General features: G+C 36.8%; 1 protein-coding gene across 1 annotated transcript; it reads right to left on the minus strand.

Annotated features, from left to right (window-relative positions):
• Positions 1 to 1,517: 1,517 nt before the first annotated feature.
• LOC137284774 (mitochondrial dicarboxylate carrier-like) lies at positions 1,518 to 19,696 on the minus strand. Its single transcript, XM_067816741.1, has 9 exons — positions 19,380 to 19,696; positions 14,858 to 14,977; positions 13,552 to 13,712; positions 12,544 to 12,585; positions 8,281 to 8,395; positions 6,160 to 6,252; positions 5,387 to 5,467; positions 4,748 to 4,804; positions 1,518 to 3,535 (listed from the first exon to the last, which is right to left on the minus strand). The coding sequence occupies exons 1-9, from the start codon at positions 19,473 to 19,475 to the stop codon at positions 3,437 to 3,439; spliced, it is 864 nt and encodes a 287-aa protein (XP_067672842.1). The 5' UTR covers positions 19,476 to 19,696; the 3' UTR covers positions 1,518 to 3,436.
• Between the last annotated feature and the right edge of the window lie 962 nt (positions 19,697 to 20,658).

The raw sequence follows: 20,658 nt of genomic DNA on the forward strand, positions 1-20,658 counted from the left end.
AGACAATCCAGTGATCAACTGCATGAGCAATGATCTCAGCACATGCAATGCCTGAGTGAATGACACCATCTGTTATACAGTGCCAGATCGCATGAAATCACGTTGCTCATATGGGGAAATATGAATAAGCTCTTGGAGAAAGTTCTGCAACAGCAAGATGGTATCACATCTACACTTTCTAATACTTGTTAATACTGGACAACCTCACTTGCATATTTATCTTACAGGATAACACTGACAGGCTACATACTGTATTATAATGAAATATATCGTGCCTGAGGTCTGTCACCACCCCTTGTCCAGTAACTTCATCAGTTAATACCTAGGTCCTGTCTACTAACACCATCACATGCATGGGTACTTATAGATGGAGGAACCTGCTCCAGTCAAATGAAGATAAAAAACAAAGGATCACAGCCCTTATTCTCATAATAATTTGTCAAAAATCGTGACTCAGGAATGACAAAAAGTCCTACAATACTCTTAAGTTTCCAATCCTAGCATGTCAAATCCTAGCCACTTAATCACTACACTGTCTGCAAATTCAAATAAAATTATGTAACAGTTAATCATTACCCAGTTATTCAAAGAATTCAAAGAGGAAACATCTTTGTTTAACACGCTACCAATCACCAGAGCAGTAGGACAGGAAGCATGGACTCCCTTTAACTTGGACAGTTACAATAATGACAAATTTGATGGATGACAATTTCTTCTACCATTGCCAAGCACGGCAACAGTATCAAAACATCACAACATAAAAGGAGTTGTTATCAGCTGTCATTAGTAGTTTTCCTAAGTTCTAACATGCCAGTCAAAGAAGATACAGTATATGACTGTCCTGCAGATTCACCAGGTTACGGAATGTGCCTCCTCCTCAAGACTTGTCTGTCACAGATTTGACTATATACAGCCTCCATTATATAACTAGCATATTGTAGAAGAAGGCAAGTCTCTCTAGCTTCTTAAACATTTACACTTTATCGAAATGAACCTTATAAAAGGTTAGATTATACAAGAATTCTAAAGTTTTTGATATATTGCTGTCACTGAAATGTAGAAGAAATCTGTGTTGATGAAAATCTGGAAAATCAATGGTAAGACTGTAAAAGAAGTCAATACATCCTAAGTGTACAATTTAACAAAAACATCAACAACTTTCAGTAGTAAGAACAGCAGATCACATGTTAGCGCTACACAGCATGCCAGTGTAGGAAGGGCTTTCCATTACACAAACTGTTAAAGGCTAATTTAAATATCATGTGACAGTTCTTAGTATCTGTTTGAGAAACCTGTCTGTTCTGAAATGAGGGGACAATTGTCAAACAAAAGCCTTTTTGTGTGCTGTCCATATCTTTTTGTATAATTATACAGCAATGGCACTACAACAGTAAAACAGCAATGGCATGGCAATATATCTATCTACATACATTACAGCAACAGATCACCAGACCACATAACACCACCTGGAGCCATGCCACCAACATAAAGCTTTTTCATATTTTAGGATATTTTACCAAGGAATAAAAGCATTCAATGAGATACGGTTTTTTTCTGAATGTGTAGATTCTTGGAAAATGAAAACCATTCACAGTATTTTGATTGGACTGGGTAAGATGTTACCAGTCATCACAGGCCTGTGGCAGAGGTAGAAGGACGGCCACATGCGTAGGTCAGTACACTTAAATAAGATATTTAAAACATCATGCATATTTATACATCAAAAACATACTCACACTTCCTATATGTAAGAACACTGCTTTGAATAATTTGCCATAAGTAGTAACAATAAAATTGCTTCAAATTTTTCAAATACGTAAGAGAATATTTAATGTATGCATGTATACACTAAAATATTTGATGTGTAATAAGTAAAGACCAAAACTTGCTGCTGCACATTTGTGCAAACCAATAACCAACAACCAAGGGAGGTAACTTTCATCTGCAACAGCCTTCTGACATAATACATGTGTACATAAGGCAGTATTTATAGTGTAAAATACATCCAGGCACTCTTATACACACTGTTTAATTAAAATGATTCAATATATTTCTCAGTCAATCATCAATATATTTATCAATCATACATCCATCATACAACCATAACAAAACACTTTATGAAATAGCACTACTTTCTACTCTTAACCCATTGTTGAATGGTAAATTCATGGATCATAATGGTTTTCAATGGATTCACAATGCATTGTAATATGGATGAATTGCAATACTTGCACCACTAAATCAACATATGGTGTATATTTATGTATGAGTCATATACTGTAAAGTTCATTTGTTTGCACAAATGTGAAAATCTTTATCTACAACCATTTACCTCCAGTCAAAAAACTTCACTTCAACACCTTCACCTCAGTCAAGATCACATAACTTCACATGATCAGACAATTACCCAGGTCTCTAGATTAAAGAATTACAAGTGTAACAGTAATCATCAATAAATCAAGCAAACATGTTTCACAATAACCTCAAAAATGACCTTGACCTTTGACTGACATAGTACATACATACATACGACACGGAGAGACACATAAAAAGAAAGACTCATACCTGTGGGGATGTAACATGCCTGGTTACTAACAATAAAATAACCGTAGCGCTAAGACTATCAATGTTAACATCAACTTAGTGCTAAGGCTATTTTACACATCGACACACTGATCTTTTCCAACCCATTCAAGAGATGGTACGTAACAAGTTAAATATTAATTTCATAAAACACTTTTCTATTAAAATCCTTCATCGATTCAAGATGTGCTAAAACTCTCTAGGACACATAGAACAATAATTTCTGATGTAAAACAGTTTGTGTAGAAGGCATTTGACAAATCATTGAAGGCAGTGTTGGCAGTCAAATCAAAGTAAAAACTTACTGCAATCTGATTAGGCTTCTAATCATTGTGATGATAATAGTCTCCCATGGACATGTGATGAGAACTGATGTATTGCTGCATAATAACAAAAGGCATTGCGACCAGACCAGCTTCTGTTTCTTGTGACACTGAGAAGTTACCAACGAATTTGCCAAAATAGCACTACCTGCTTGCTTTAAACATAAAACAAATTTAACCCAAATACATACTTCCTTGAAAACAGAAAAAGTTTCCTTCTGATCGACAGACATTCTAAAAATATTCTCCCAAATTATTGTGATATTTATTTAGAAGATTCTATACTACTATACTTCTATACTCATTACAAATAATCTCCAGTCTACCCTGCCTCAATTGTTCTTTTTTCTCAAATGAAAGGCACTGGCATTTTCTGCTTTAAATTCCCCAAATCACACAAAAAACCCACTGGTCTGGCCTTTCCATATCTACATCCCTTAAAACTGTACAATAAGGCAACCTAAATACAACTGCGGAGGTGACCCTGAGATTTCACTCTCTTGACAAGCACCTGTTCCAGCAAAATGAGATCATGCCTTTATTTCTCCAAAGTTCTGCCTCAGCTGCTCAAAGAAGATGAAGGTAAGTACAGTATGGGGTCCCAGTCTTACAAACGCTGGGACGAAGCCCTGTAACAAAAACGCATACACATGTAACAGTGTTAGAGAGGCACGTGCCAACAACAGTTTGACCCTTGCTGCCTTACTTCCACACGTAGAGTCTTACCCCACTGAGCTTGTCTACAGGGACCCAGTATGATCATCAAAACTCATGTAAGCATCAGTTTCAGCAAATTAGAAGGCTGGGCATGTTTGGTGGATTTGTAAGACTTATTTGCATGGTGAAATGCTGCCTCTGAAGGGATTACCACAAATCTTGCCATTATAAGTTATCACATCTTGCCCTGGGAAATACAGGGTTTTATCAGTACTGAGTAAGATTAAGGACTGATAAAATCACAATGTGATAACGCTTTTATCTACCTGTTGTTTTTAAACAAATTGAGTTCAGGCAAAATGTTTCCTTGCTGCCACGTTGACACCAGCTGATCGATTGACCTAAATGCAGTATATGTCATGCTAAAGGCATGGCAATGCATGCTTTTCTCACTTCTGTCAGAGGCGTGGCAAGATGATACGACTTGTACTCCCTGCTCACGGATCATGATGGGTATACATGGTATTTTATCTGAGTCACATGAACCAATCAAAATATGACATTTTTACATGAGGCTGGATAATCTCACTTGAGCTATTCTTAAAGTAAGTACACAATGTACACATTCATGTTATCACACATTTGTAAAGTAATACACAGGGTGTGCACATTCATATCATCACACACTTGTAATGTGATAAACTGGGTGTACACGAGTGATCACATACTTGTAAAGTGATACACTGGGTGTACACGAGTGATCACATACTTGTAAAGTGATACACTGGGTGTACACGAGTGATCACATACTTGTAATGTGATAAACTGGGTGTACACGAGTGATCACATACTTGTAAAGTGATACACTGGGTGTACACAAGTGATCACATACTTGTAAAGTGATACACTGGGTGTACAAAAGTGATCACATACTTGTTAAGAGATAAACTGGGTGTACACAAGTGATCACATACTTGTAAAGTGATAAACTGGGTGTACACAAGTGATCACATACTTGTAAAGTGATAAACTGGGTGTACACAAGTGATCACATACTTGTAAAGTGATATACTACATGTATATATATCACTGTTATACAACAACAGAAAGGTATCAACATTTTTTTCGTTACATCTTCTATAATTTGAACAAACAAAAATGATCTTCTCTTGAAGATTTCTTACCTTAAAAAATCCTAGAGGTCCAATCTTTCCTATATCAAGGAAACAGGCTAATAAATTCTGAAAGTAAAATACAAGACTATTCCAATATCCACACAGGAACAACACTTAGACAGGGCATCATTCTGATGCAATGTGATACAGACATTTGAGAGGGGAGGGAGTGAGTTTAGTTTTATGCCGCCCTCAGTAATATTCCAGCTATATGGCAATGGTCTGTAAATAATCGTGTCTGGACAAAACAATCCAATGAACAACAGCATGTGCATCGATCTGAACAACTGGGAACTGATGATGTGTGTAAACCAAGTCAACGAGCCTGACCACTCAATTCCAATAGTCGCCTCTTACAACAAGCATAGTTGCCTTTCATTATCATCCCATACAAAAATATTTTAAAAATCACTTCCTGCTAAATTTCATCAAGGGCGTAAGATACAGGACACTGAAGTGGAAGGTGGTCCTCAAGACAATTATTAATCGAACAAACAATGATAAACACACGAAAAAATCTAAGCAATGAACAATTCTGTTCAGACTCTCTAGTGGTAGTAACAACTACTTTGAGGGGCAAATGTGTACATTTCTAAAGAGTTTTTCTTGGTCGCAATGTCTCTAACCCAGTTTAGTCGAATGACTCACTTTATATTGGCCAGGTTTAGCATTCATCATCCTCGTCTTCATCACATCAAGAGGCTGAGTCAAAAACGTTGCTATAGTACCCTGGAGAAAAACCACATCCATTGTCAATAACATATATCATTACAAAATGTTTCAATGCCTTTTTGTTGCAAAACTTTGCACTGAGTTTGGCGTAGCTAAATGATAGAGGCCTCAAAATCATGAGGACAAGGCCAGACACTCTGATAATTAATACTGTGGACAAATGTTCATTTCCACACACAACAAAGCAGTCATCTATGTGACCATCTCACCCTTTGTTTTGATCAGAGCCACCAATAGCTACAACACTGCTGATGTGGCATAAAATGATATTCATTTACTCTGACAAACACAGGTTACTGGGATCATTTTAACTTCAGTAAAAATATTGTGACTGTCTTACAATATGTCAGAATATGATGTTTAAAATGTGGGTGGGTGAGTGGGTGAGTGGGTGAGTGGGTGAGTGGGTGAGTGGGTGAGTGGGTGAGTGAGTGAGTGAGTGAGTGAGTTTAGTTTCACACTAATTATAGAAATACTTCAGCAATATCATGGTGGGGAACACAAGAAATCGGCTTCACACATTGTACCCATGTAGGGAATTGAACCTAACTTGGGTCTTCGGCATGACAGGCAAACGTTTTAACCACTAGGCTGAACTACCACAACCTTTATGTGACAAACAAATGATGACTGCATGGCCTGGTGGAGAAGCCATTTACTACATCACTAGAACAGAAGTGAAGACTTACTGCCATAACACTGCATGTGAAATGTAAGATAAGGTTGTCTTCAAACACTGAAGTGTTCAACAGTATCCCTTTAATCTGATCGTAGCAGGCCAGCTGAAACAAAAAACCAATACTTTCAGTTGGATATGTGATCTCCTGTATATTATATATCTTGTACTTGAAAATGATGACCTCACAATGTGGCTACTTCCCTGCAATTGTAGCATTTTATTGTAGGCTGGCTAAAAATATTGTTAATCAGAAATATTGGTGTCAGTAAAAATTACTGTTGATTATTTATTTGAAAACTCATGACACATAAACAGTTGTGATAAAATAAAGTTATAATTTCCACCCAAGACACCAAATTACATCCCTTTTCATGGTCCTCTTCAGTAAGTCAAGCACCTGTTTCACCAGTCACCAGTGACATAATATACAGGACAAAATAAAAATTAGGGATATTGGTATATTTATGGTTGATATTTCATCTGCGTGTCAATGAATAAAAAGATAATTTTTCATAATTCCAAATTTACATACATCCCTATCTATTTTTGTCCAGTATATGGTGGATTTCATATTACTTCTATTCTTAATTTTTGCTCCTAATGTTGCTGCCATCATCAAATGAGTGGGTGAGTATAGTTTTACTCCACTTTTAGCAATATTCCAGCAATATCACAGTGGGGGACACTAGAAACGATCTTCACACTTTGTAGCCAACCATTATCAAGAAGTGGGTACAAAAACTGAAAGAAGTGATTATACAGGTTATATCTTATCATTAATGACAGGTCCAACTTCCAATTCAAACACTTTGTAACTTATACTCCTCATAATGAACAAGTCGTCTTGAAGCATAAATCATAAGAGAGTGAGCAAGTTGAGAGTAACGCCACATTCAGCAATATTCAATCAGTATCAGGGTGGGGGACACGAGACTCAATGTTGCAAATCAAATCCAGTTCTTCGGCATAACAAACAAATACTTTAACCACTAGGCTACCCCACCAATGAACTCATAGAGGAAGGTGAACAAGCTAGCTATAGCCATGTTGCAAACAGTATCCTATACTTGTCATCAAACGTTTAGACTCACTAGTTGGAACATAGTCACTTATATTACTTTAGCTGACTCTTCTAAACTGAAGTTTGCAAAATGTGTCATATTGTTTAAAGGTACTGTTTACACATGAACTGATGTATTGTACAACAAATCTCTAACGTTGTAAGGATTATTGTTTTGAGTTCAATACTTGATGAATATCAGTGAGCATTGGTGAGTTCTTAACAAAACTTTACACCACAATGCAGCTGTTCACATGCACGATATTTGCAGCAATATGATGCCTGATGTATATAGACACACACACACATATGGTGAGTGTTTTAAGTGAAAAGAGGCCTATAGTTAGCACATCGGTGGCACAAAGCCAAAGGAGATGAATGTCTCCATGGGTATGGAACTGTCAAACCTAAACCTAAAACATTTAAAGATTTAGATAAAAATCAAACCTATAAGCATATATTTCTGGGAGCCCAAACTGATGTAACTTGGTACAGTAACTTATGAGCGAGTGAGTGAGTGAGTGAGTTGGTTTTACACCTCCTTTAGCAATATTCCAGCAATATCATAGGATACCAGAAATCAGCCTCACACATTATACCCATGTGGGGAATCGAACTCAGGTCTCTGGTGATGAGTGGATGCTTTAACCACTGGGCTACCCCAACACCCCATTAACTTAAGAGCCTAAACCAAGTACCCAGATTAAGTGGTGGGTGAGTGGGTGAGTTTAGTTTTACACCCATCTCAGCAATATTCAAGCTATGTGGCGGCAGTCTGTAAATAATTGAGTCTGGACCAGACAATCCAGTGATCACAACATGAACATCAATCTGCGCAATTGGGAACCGATGACATGTGCCAACCAAGTCAGCAAGCCTGACCACCCGATCCCGTTAGTCGCCTCTTACAACAAGCATAGTCGCCTTTTATGGCAAGCATGGGTTCCTGAAGGCCTATTCTACCCCGGGACCTTCACGGGTCCCCAGATTAAGTATCCAGAAGTAACATAATATCATAGTAGTGACAACAGTAAACCTATGAACAGAAATTCTTTGATAAAGTGCTCTTACCTGCCCAACAGTAACAAAGATGGCCCTGGAACTGGCCATGGATGCCCCTGAAAACAGTTTGATGACACCCTCATGTCGAAACACACGATACAGGCCATCTATAGCGTGCTTGTAGCTGAAATACAAACAATCTGTAAATACACTATGTCATTTTCTTGTTCTGTATCAAAATGTACCTGCAGAGCTTGTGTCCAAATTGTGTTGCAGGAAGTAATATAGACCTATGAAAGCAGCATGCGCAGTGAACAACAGTGTGCAGTGTGCAAACACAAAGGCCACACACTGCAATCACCAGACTATTGTCCCTAAAGAGCTCTATGATAGCTCTGTGACAGATTATTCACTTCATGCACTACTATACGTTCTGTAGTGTCTTGTGTCTCGTAGGCCATATGGACGGATGCTATATCAGTGTTTTTAAATTATGTATATATATTTCATATGTTTATAACATGTGACACATAAATAAAAAAAATTCTCTCTTTCTCTCTATCAACACAAAGGGTTTGCTGGGGCCCTTTCCTGAGTCACCATATAATAACACATTGTAACTACTAGTTATACCAGATTAAGAAAAAAATATACACAATACAGTCCATACAAGTCAACACTATTTGTCTTCAGTAAATCTGAACTACTACAGTGTCTGAAAATGAAGCAAGTTTCTCAGTCCCTCTCTATGATGCTGTATTTTATGATGACAGTTTACAAAATGGCATTTCTGTACATTCACAAGATGTCAGTCTATGTAACCATCAGTTAGTCACTGTAAGAATGTCAGTATGTTTTCTGCCTTAATAATCAAGGCTTAAAAAAGGTCAAGAGTTCAACAACTGTCGTCTGATCAGTTGTTTATGAACACACCTGTGTAACCCCTGGGAAGGTTTCCATGTCTGAAAGCTATGAATAAAGGTTTTTGCATATACATTGGAACTTTAACACTATTAATACATTTTAAAATGTGGCACATGTAAAGATGAGATATCTCCCCAACCCCAACAAGTTTGAAAGCAGAAATCATTGACAGTTACTCATTGTTTTTTAAGACTAAGTTTGAATTGTTTCCATGGAATTCATGAAAATTATAAATGCCATATATCTGTAATCAGCAAAGTCACAGTTTCAAGATCTGCCAAGCTCTCTTGAAAGATATCAAATGGTTTTTGATTTGTGCTCTGGGTACGAAGCTCATACCTCCATTTTGAGGCAAAGTGGAAAACCAGAAAATAATAAATCACAAACTCCTGTAAATGCCAAAAGGCACCACTATAGGTTCTGACTGATATATCTACCAAGTTTTGTAGAAAAATATTAAACGTTTTTTGAGTTCTGCTCCAGAAACGACACACACTGCTCACTTTTGAGACTATGTCTGAAACGTTTCCATGGAAACTGAGAAAATAATAAATCACAAAAACCTGTAAATAGCAAAAGGCACCACTATAGGTTCAGATGGATATATCTACCAAGTTTTGCAGAAAAATATTGAATGGCTTTTGAGTTCTGCTCTGGAAACAAAGGCAATCCCTCCATTTTGAGACTAAGTCCAAAACGTTTCCATGGAAACCAAGAAAATAATAAATCACAAAAACCTGTCCATAGCACAAGGCACCACTTCAGCCTCTGACTGATATATTTATCAGTTTTTTAGTTCTGCTCCAGAAACAAAACACACCACTCACTTTTGAGACTATGTCCAAAACGTTTCCATAGAAACCGAGAAAATAATAAATCACAAGAACCTGTACATAGCAAAAGGCACCACTTTAGGTTCTGATTGGATAAAAATCAATATCTACCAAGTTTTGCAGAAAAATATTTAATGGTTTTTGAGTTCTGCTCCAGAAACAAAGCCCACCCCACCATAAGACTAACACCAAAATGTTCCATGGAAAAACAAAAAAAAATATAAATGCCAAAAATCTGTAAATAGCAAAAGGCACAACCATAGGCTAAGATTACTATATCTATCAAGTTTGGTCTAAAAATATTGAACGGTTTCTGAGTTATGCTCCGGAAACAAAATGATTACAGACAGATGAACAAACAGACAGACGAGGCGTCGACTATATCCCCCCACATTACATGCCGGGTGGATAAAAAACAACACTGGATAGGAAGTTGGGCAATGGGTGCATTTTCACCATACCTATAACCTGGATATAAGGAAATCGCATGTGTCTGGCAAGACAACTGATTTGTAAATTGTTTTCAATTAAACCTATACTGGACAAAAATAGTTAGGGATATAGGAAATTTTGAAATTATGAATAATCATCTATTTTATAATTGACATACTGATGAAATGTCAATCATAAAAATGCCAATATCCCTAACTTATTTTGTCCAGTATATTTTATTCACAATAATAATAGTCCATGTATCATGCGCATTACTCCATGCACAATGCATGCTCGAAGCGCCAATCAAATCTGATTATTATTACCTCGAGTATCACAAGCAGCCTGTTAAGCACTAGAAGGTTAGTGGTTACATGACTGATTCCAACGGGTACCCATTTTCTGCTGGGTGAACAGATTCGATTCACATTATTCACAAAGAAAATGGACTGAGCACAAATTTTAAAGACATTGACGTGATTGTCCTTATACATAACAATTGACATTCATACAAAACACATACAAAGAGACAAGACAAAGAGAACATACAGAGATCTGTTACAGGAAACAGATTTTAACATGCAATGGTATAAAGCATGCTTCAGCTGTGACACAAGCTGTCAAACATGATGCTCATTAAGCTTCCATACAAACCATGGACATAAATAGCCTGTCTATTAGACACTGATATTGAGTCAACTAACCAAAGGCTAAATTGAACAACCAATTAAAATGAAATATAATCAGAGAAGAAGATATATGAGGTTTCTTCAATCAATATACTTACACAATAATGACAAATTGCATCTAATACTAGAGATACATGCCTAGTCATCACTGTATGTACTGCCAGACGTATTTCATCAGTTTTTTGGGGGGGGGCATAGTGGTAGGGGTAGAGGTAGGTCATTCTTGAGGGTATGGTACAGATGCAAAACAATATCCCTTAATGGAATGGATATTGACCTGAACAATATTAATTTGGCAATATCTGTGAAGCTGTCAGACACAGTGACCAATTCTGTATCACATGGGTTTTCCGCTTGGTAAGTCATGCAGCTTTGATGACAGGTGGAGGTTAATTAGCTCTATGGTGTGGTTGACCTTATGACCTCTACTGTTCTGTTCACATCAGTCTCATTGTAATCATTGTAAGGGAACCATTAACACTGACTGAGATGGAGAATTTCACACATACTGCAGTAAGTGAGTGAGTAAACACACAATTGCTGGTACACAAGCATCACATGGATTGTGCTACCAGTGTGTGGGAATTCCTGTATGTGAGGACCCATGATGATTCAGGTTACAAATGACCTTGATTTCTCGAAGCAAACAAAAATCTGAATTAAGTTAGAGCTATTACTCAAATTTGAGAAAATGGAGAAAATTGCATTTCTCAGAATAAACCGAAATCAATATTAAACACAAACACAGCAGACAGTTTGAGTTTGGTGGATAGATTACTTAGGTTGTTTGGACTCTTTTATTTTTAAAATCCAGTTGAAGTAAAAATGCTGCTGTTTCAAATCTTCAAACTCAGGCTGAAATTTGAGTGAAAACTAAAGTTTTGAGAGTCTTCGGGAATTCATGCTTCTCATAAGTGGTCACTAACGGGATCGGGTGGTCAGATTAACTGACTTGGTTGACACATGTTATCGCATCCCAAATGTGCAGATCGATATCCATGTTGTTGATCACTGGATTGTCTGGTCGAGACTCTATGATGTGCAAACCACCACCACAAACCTGGGAGATTGCTAAGTGTGGCATTTAACAAAAAACAAATCAAACCTGTAATGCTGTATGAAAGCGTTTTGTAACAATGACATATACACTTTGACACTTATATCAAGTCCATTTATAGTTCTTGTAAACTAAGAAAACAAAATCATATGAGCTACTTTGACTCATACCAACAGAAAATCTCAACTTAGAAACCACCCTGCTTTTGTATATCAGATACGTATCATGGGGGACCTAACATGCATGCAGTGTACAAAAATTCAATAATAAAACATAAAACCTAAAAATATAAAAATTACTTTTAAAAAGCAAAATATAAATATTAGTGGACGAATGTTTGCCTCAAAAACGCAACATTCATAAAAAAATACAACACTAAATATAATGTGCTACTTACTTTCTCCTTTGTTCAGGGGGTAGTTTGATATCATTCTGCATTCTGAAACAAAGATCATCTGCAATCAGTGCAACCAACAAATAGTATATACTGCACACCAGTCAAATGTTGTCAGTTCAGGGACCTTTTCCATCTTTTCCAATGATCTTGATGCTGGGACGATAGTAGCTCCCATACCTCCTGGTAAACATATTCCAACATCAGTCTTAGGCCTAACATTGCTTCATGAAATGAGGCCAGGCACTAGACCACTTTACCCCGTTCCACAAAGCTAAGAAGTCTATGCTAAAGTAAGGAAGTTGTAATCACCTTAGCACCATGACCGCTTTGTGGAATAAGGCCCTGCTGGTTCTATTGCAGAGCAGCATTCGAAACAATCACCAGACCAGAGGCCCTGCACCTTTTGCTATTGTTTTGAGCTGGCAGTTTCAAACATTTGCAGACCCTTGTGATGTTCAGTAAATTAGCTGTCATTTTCTCCAACTGGAATCTGTCACATATTTTTTTTTCTTTCTTCAGGAATCATCAATGATCCATCCTGATATCATAGCTTATAGTTTCACTTCCGTTGTATTTCGGCCCTTTGTGCCCGGAATGTCAACACCAGTCTTTAACAAATAAACGCTTCCCTGTGTGTCATAGGCTTTGCTATCTGATGTTGTAGAAACAATGTGAAACTGTGTACAGTGTAGTCTATTTTCTTTTCATTGATTTAACTTTAACAAAATGGGCCTGCAGATTTCATTCAGGGCCCGTAGAAAGCCTGCAGGTGGCAGAAGACACTGATGGCCAAATGGAAAATTACAAATACTGTATTGCAAACATCATTTCAGAGCCTCCATTGTTTGACATATCCCTTAGATCAGATCTTCTTCTTAGATATTTACCATGATTATAAAACAAATAATAAATTGTTCTAACCTAAATTATATTCAACTGATGAGTTTGAATGACTGTGTGTCGAAACAAATATAAACAAATGGGAGCAGTACAGAAGAACTGTCATACCTGACATTGACCATATCTGCTGGTGTCCCCACAAACCCCCCTGTTGCTCCGGAAACTGATGCTACCAGAATTTTCTGATAAAACGGCATTGTCTTGCCATCAGCTGCCAGTCTCTTCTTCACTGTTTCATACAGGGCAAACCTTGTCATGGAGTAGGTCAGCTGCAAACAGGACAACTTAAAGTCATGAAAAGTGCAGACAAGACAATCTGTCCTGAAAATCATCTTCATAAAATATAAATCTTTCTGCTAAAATTATCTAAATTTTGACGACGAGTAAGAATGTATGTTCCAACAATTATCTTGCCTTATCCACAGGCTGCAACTTTAGACACAAGCTAGACTAGCACTTAGGCTCTGAATATGCATAATTTTGATAGGAACAAACAAGTCCTTTCATGAGATTCTTGGTAAACATGCAAGACAAATATATGTACGACAACTTCTTCTTTATTTTACGACACAACATTTCTGGACTACTTCTTGCCCCTTATTCAGGTGATTGATGACAAATTACAAAACACACTATGAATACCTGAATATACGTATATTATATATGCTAGAATTATAGTATGCTTTGTAATCTATAGTAGTAGCCTAGAAACGTTGTGGTATACAACAAAGAATAAGTTGTCATCCATATACTTGTCTTATAATTCCTTTCATATTGAAATGGAGCCTCAGTGAGAAGGAAGATTCAGACCCTGGGGAAATGTAGACATGCTTCATTTAGGGTTTTACAAATGCAGATATGGCAAAGCAAAAAGGACTTCTGAATATAATGCATTTCTGAGACTGTGAGACAAAATACACACCAGCCTAAAGTCAGTGTCTGGCAAAATGTCTTCTGGTCCAGCAAATACCAATTGATGGCTGTAGATATTGGGGGTGTCATGATACAGATGCCTCACCATACCATACGTACCTCAATATTAAGGTCACGATATGTATGTCATTGATCATTTTTGACATTTTGTGCATAACAAGCAGCTATTACCTTGATGGTAAGTTGTCTGATGTTGAAACCATAGTTCCCTGAAAACCTACCCATCAGCTCTCACCAAGTCACATTTGGTGTTTTGTGTTAAAAATACAAGAGACAAATGTGTTTAGACTCAGAATAGTGCTAAAACTATGGTAAAAACATGAATCGATATGAAATGACATGAATCATGTATTGTATCATGCAAAGCTGGCTGACCATGCACTAGTGCATCGATGAATTGTGACATCCCTAGTAGATATGCCAAGAGTAGAATCTACTGAATGTAAAGACAAATTACATTTCTGTGTGCAGAAATACACACCTGTCTGAGCACAGAGGCAGAGAGTCCATTGTAAAGTCCGAACACGCCATCTGACTTGACCACCCTCACAGCCATCTTCACCAGACCAATCCTCTCCTTCTGTTGTGTCTGACGGTGAACCTACAAAACAAATACCATAGTAACCAGACATTGTTATGCTTATTCTTTCCTAGGCATACAATTTTCAGGCTGAAATCTTACCGTCAATATGTCTATCAGATATTTCAGAGTTCATTTCATCATTTCACGTATTCATGAATTTACTAAGATGCTGGCTATTCACATAGATCATGGAGATTGAAAATCGTCTACTAAATATCACTCAACAAATACTAGTTTTGGAGAGGAAAATTTAAGCAAAAATGTAAAAAACACCTGCAAGAAAGTTACATATTTCACACAACCAAGCGGTGACATGTTTCTATGCATCAGTTACTAAAAACATAGCATCTTGAACATAATGTAGATATCACATCAATAATCTTTAATAATTTTTCCTATCATAGATATTTTGATTATCAATACCTTTAGCCTGCCCTACCATTCAGTGTTGCAACTTTGACTAAGTTGTCAATGGTTAGGTCATTCTTTATCATGGAGACTTTTCAGAAGTGAGTCTCCATTCCATTATCAGGGTGATCTCTCTATCTTATTTTAGGGCTGAAATACAACTAGGTGTCAAAGCAAAGCTCAGTTTGGAAAATTCATTTAATTTACTAAGATGGAAGGAACATGCTATCTTAAATTTTTGTCATATGATCGAGCTGGCTAAATGTAAATTTAAATTGTCCATGAGAAATGTATGAGCATATCAAGAATTTTATGAACTGGTACACCAAATATGACATGTAATCAACAATTTATTGAAAAAAAATAAATCAGATTGTACTTTTGACTCAGTCACCCATAGATCCACTGGCAGAAATATTAAGAACTTCGGGCTTTGGCATCCGACATTTTCAAAGGATAAAAGTAAATGAAAATTTAAAGCTAACTAATATAAAGTTTAGCATAGGCTACAAGGAAAGAAAAAATATTGTATGTGATGAAATGAAATATCCTGATATATATGTACCATAATGATGTTTCTTTGTCCTGACACATGGAGTTGTCTTCTATATCATGACAATGAAGATCTTTATGCACAGTGAAGACTGTGTGATCTGTTGTTGTGTGTTCTATTCTAACATTCAAACATAGAAAAAAATATGACAAATGTTACAACCCTTTCTTAAAAAATGAAAAGGTAAAAAAAATAATCATGATAGTTAAAAATTAATTATTAATGTGAAACTACAGGAAAAAATTGAATACAAAACATGTAAACTAGAACTGGCAGTAGCTTTCAGTATATGTGCATTGCTTTTACAGATTATACTTTGCAGCTCTAACCAGAGAAGTGCACGCAATAAGCCCCAAATCCAGCCAGACATCTGGGATGGTAACTTCAAAATGTTACAGTCCCAAAATGGATTTAATCAGACCTGAAAATCCTAAGAAAATAATTTCAGTTGCAAAAGGTGTCCCTGTTTCAGTGATAATATACGTCAATGGAGTGCTTTAGGCTGAGATATGATAGTCCAATGTTCAGACAGTAACTGTCTAGCCTAAATGCAAAGCTCAATTTGAAACATAGATTTTAAGATATGGTGAATGTATTCAGATGTATGGAACATGTTATCTAAACTTTTTATTGGATCATAGAGCAGGCTATGTGTAAATCTAAATCATCCATCTGAAACCTAGCCCATTTTGTGTGGTTCAGACAGGCCTTTTTATTGGATCATAGAGCAGGCTATGTGTAAATCTAAATCATCCATCTGAAACCTAGCCCATTTTGTGTGGTTCAGACAGGCCTTATTTCATTCACTGAGAGAGTGAACATGTATGATGTATAAATTTGTAAAAAAAGCCCACTTAAATCAATCTCATTGAAATAGATCCTATTTGAGCTGCCTTCAAACAGAGATTTGAGGACATCAAATAACACATTAGAACAACTATTAAACTGAGCTGCCAAAAATGCCTGTTTCTACAGCTCTCAATGCCATCTTGCTGCTCTCACTGATTTTTCCCTCTGCACCAAAATACATGTGAGGTCACTATCATGGGGAGGTCAAGAGAGGCTACTACAGACAGCTCTAACCTGCCAGCGGTGAGACACAGGTCATGGGAAGTCAGTCTTGACAGTTTAAGAGGGTCCTGATGGGAGACCCAAGTCACTTATCAGTGAAGCATTGTCACTGTCAGTAATCAGCACTTTTTTACCTTTGTTAAAAAACAATGAGACCAGCTGATAAACCATGAATCTAAAATGCATATCATGTGTATGCACATACTGATGACTGTTCACTCGCAACAGCTGGCTCTGCTTCAAATTCAGGACTACAATTCCTATTTTGCAAATACTAAACTCACTGTTTAGCTACAGATGACTCTGGATATTTTGGAAAGTAACAATAAACAGTAAAGTATTTAATTATATTAAGCAACTTCTGTGGACATTTCAGTTTAAACATTAATGTGAAAACTTTGATCATCTCCATTGTAATAGTAATAGTCTTACATTGATGGTGTTTATTGAAAGGTTCAGTAGTGGTGATTCATGAACTGTTTGAAGCTTGTTTTATACTGCACCAGCAATGTTACAGCTACAATGTGGCAGCCTGTAAATAATCAGCAATATCACAGGTACATTGTTGCAACCTGTATAATCAACAACATCATCACTACATCAAGGCAACATGTCTCCATATTGAAACACATGAATCACCAGAATTGCCCTGGGCTAATGCTCTCAGCCTATCAAAAATGTCCCACACTGCATTTGTGTACCAATCACTTCATCATGTTAATTCAGTGTACATCAAAGTCTGTCACAAAATACCGTATATACCTGTGTATAATTTTATGAGTTTTATGCGTTTTTCGTACCTAGAATGAGGTTGGTATTACATAGTTCAGACTGATCTTACAATATTGTATTTGTATCAAATTATTTCTGGTAAAATTCAATAAAGGTTCATAACACTAGGTTCTGCCAAGGTTGAAAGTTTAATAATATAAGTTAATCATAATACTGTATGGAAATCTTATTCCAGTATCAAATGTGGTACATTTATTTCTGTAAAATGTTCCACATAATTCTCTAATGATATATATCGGTACTTATATATGTAGTGAGTGAATGAGTGTGTGGGCAATGGGCCTAGTTGTTTGAACACTTATTAAGCTTGTAGTGATCAATCAATCATTAAAATTCCAGCAATATAAGGCAGAGGACACGAGAAATGGACTGCATACTTTGTATGTTGCATGAGAGGAATCGAACCCTGTCAAGCACATCTTTAACCATTAGGCTATACCACCTGCCCTTATGTTTAAAAATTGTAGCAACAGAATCGTGACCATCTAGCATCTGATCAGCTTTAAGCTCCATAACAGTAAAGTGTGAAATGTGTGACAGCTTCTAACAATGTTGCCTAATTGCCATGGCTGTACAAACAGTTGAATAACCCTATGCAAGACCTTAAATCTCTTGTTAAATATTACTCCAAGTTACATGGCATTGAATAATACTGTATACACTACGTAAGCTATATATAGTTCATTCATTTCACACTATTATATATCCTCCTTATACCCTCAAAGATATTTAGAATTGTCTTTTCAGGAAACCTTCAGCCTGCAGATGTACTTATTAATACATGTACACAGATTTTCACACATCCACCTATTCAATAGTCCATTGTTGTGCAATAATGCTGCATGCAGTTTTCTAATGATTTAACATTATATTTATTATACATTATTATATTTATTACATGTGTTAAGCCACTGAAAAGTCTACTCTAACTTAAATAGGTAAGAGTTCCAAACCTACCCACCACCCCAATCAAAAGCCAAAATTACAAACTGACAAGCATACCTCTTCCTAAATACACATTCAATAAACTATAACACATATATAGCTATAATAGCTATACAATCATTCAGAGAACTTATTTCAGTGTTGGAATGTTACACTGGGGATGGTGGAAATATTCCATGTAAAAAAGAAGGGGGTACAGGTGGAACTCTTTCCTTGAAATATTACAACAATTCAAAGTCCTTATTTTTGTTATGGCAATGACATATTGACATATATGTATCTCTACAGGTATATGGGTCGACGTGATAAGAATATAAAACAGGTGCGATTTGACCTCTCTGTTAATCAACTTAATGTGTGCTGACCTGTATAAAACACGTGTATCGTTTCCGATAGCATTTCAGCTAACGTGACAAATACGTAACTTTCACATGCCTATGTTGCAACTGTCAGAATTGATTTTTTTTGGTCATTTTGCCTTTAAATGTCACCTCACGTGGACAATTTCATAAAAGTAAAATATTTTGAAACGGAATAAGAGACGTGGAATAGTCGAAACTAAATTTCCGTATTCGCGTATATAATGGTATATATACAAACGGTTTCAGTAGAACAGCATTTGAACACCTGTTGACAATGTTATTCTCTCACCTTCAATAAATCTAGCGGATGGGTGCAACAGGCTGCACCGGCACTGGCGAACCCCCCAAAATACCATCTCCCCAGCCTCTGCTTTGTGTCAGCCATTCTAGTGTTGTTCGCTTGGATGTGTCCCTCCTCCGATGGAGATGTCTCTGTGTTTCCTTTTCACAACTGAGTTTCCGCGTTTCCCTGCAAAATGTTGCCTTCCTCCCAAACAACGCGGATTAGTTTATGCCTGTACGGTGCCCATTGAACTGACGTATACGTGATAGCACCAGATCCCACTCACGTTTGTTTTTATTTCAGGTCAAGGGCAGTATAGTGTTAAGGTTGGCAGGGAGTGAAATTAGAGTTACTCACCCTTTGAATCGTCTGCGTCTTCTTTGAATCAACCAGACAGCTGGTGATTTCATTTCCACGCTCCTCCCCTTTCTCCAAGCGTATATGAGGAGTATGTTGCATATATACACCACACAACGGGTGTGTGCAAAACATTGCACGTTAAGGCGTCTAAATGTATAGGTTATGATATGTGTACATGTGTGTTAATTTGTTACACTGCCCTGCTAATTAACATGTGAGGACATCTGCGATTGCGTTTGGAGGGTGTTATTTCATACCACAGCAACACCATATACCAATGACTGGTGCTTGATAGGCATTTGATATAACAAACAACTCACAGTAATAGTCGCAACTCGCAACATTGGCGCTCACTGAATTTGATGCCACTGCCAGTGTGTTCAGTTTTCTTATATATCTTGCAAACATTTCTTAGACGTTTCGTGTGGTATCTGAATATGTCTTTAGGGGATTTTGTTTGTCTTCTCAACGGTATGAAAAGATACAAATAATACGTCGGCCACATGATTTCTGTACTTAAACAAGCGACATGCTTGATTTTAGCGGAACATTTCTGCAGTTTATTTTACCATGACGAGAAATATATCACATCTACTTAATTGTTTAATGGGCATTCTAGAAGTTGGTGAGTCAAAAATGGAACATGCAGTTTTATGGATTACAGCTTCATGTCTCGACGTTTCGATGTAGATTCTGGCATCGTTTTCAAGCTAAATGTGCTTGAAAACGATGTCAGAATCTACATCGAAACGTCGCTCACCGTAATAAACAAGAAGTTGTAATCCATAAACCTGTATGTTCCCTATCAAATCTAAACGTTATGTTTCTCTAAATTACTAATCTAGTTAACGATTTGTAAGAAACTGATGTCGCAAACCTGTTTTGGTCTGAAGTAAACCTGGGCCCTGGTTTAACTGAGTTAGCT

The sequence above is a fragment of the Haliotis asinina genome, chromosome 5 (genome assembly GCF_037392515.1).
Source record: "Haliotis asinina isolate JCU_RB_2024 chromosome 5, JCU_Hal_asi_v2, whole genome shotgun sequence".
Lineage (NCBI taxonomy): Eukaryota > Metazoa > Mollusca > Gastropoda > Lepetellida > Haliotidae > Haliotis > Haliotis asinina.

Bases quoted from the DNA above. Each gene is read 5' to 3' on its own strand.
- LOC137284774 (XM_067816741.1), bottom strand. From the start codon at position 19,475: ATGGCTGACACAAAGCAGAGGCTGGGGAGATGGTATTTTGGGGGGTTC. The intron at 13,713-14,857 runs GTGTGTATTTCT...TCCTGTTTGCAG, and splicing joins CTGCCTCTGTGCTCAGACAG to CTGACCTACTCCATGACAAG. The intron at 6,253-8,280 runs GTAAGAGCACTT...TTTTTGTTTCAG, and splicing joins TCTTTGTTACTGTTGGGCAG to CTGGCCTGCTACGATCAGAT.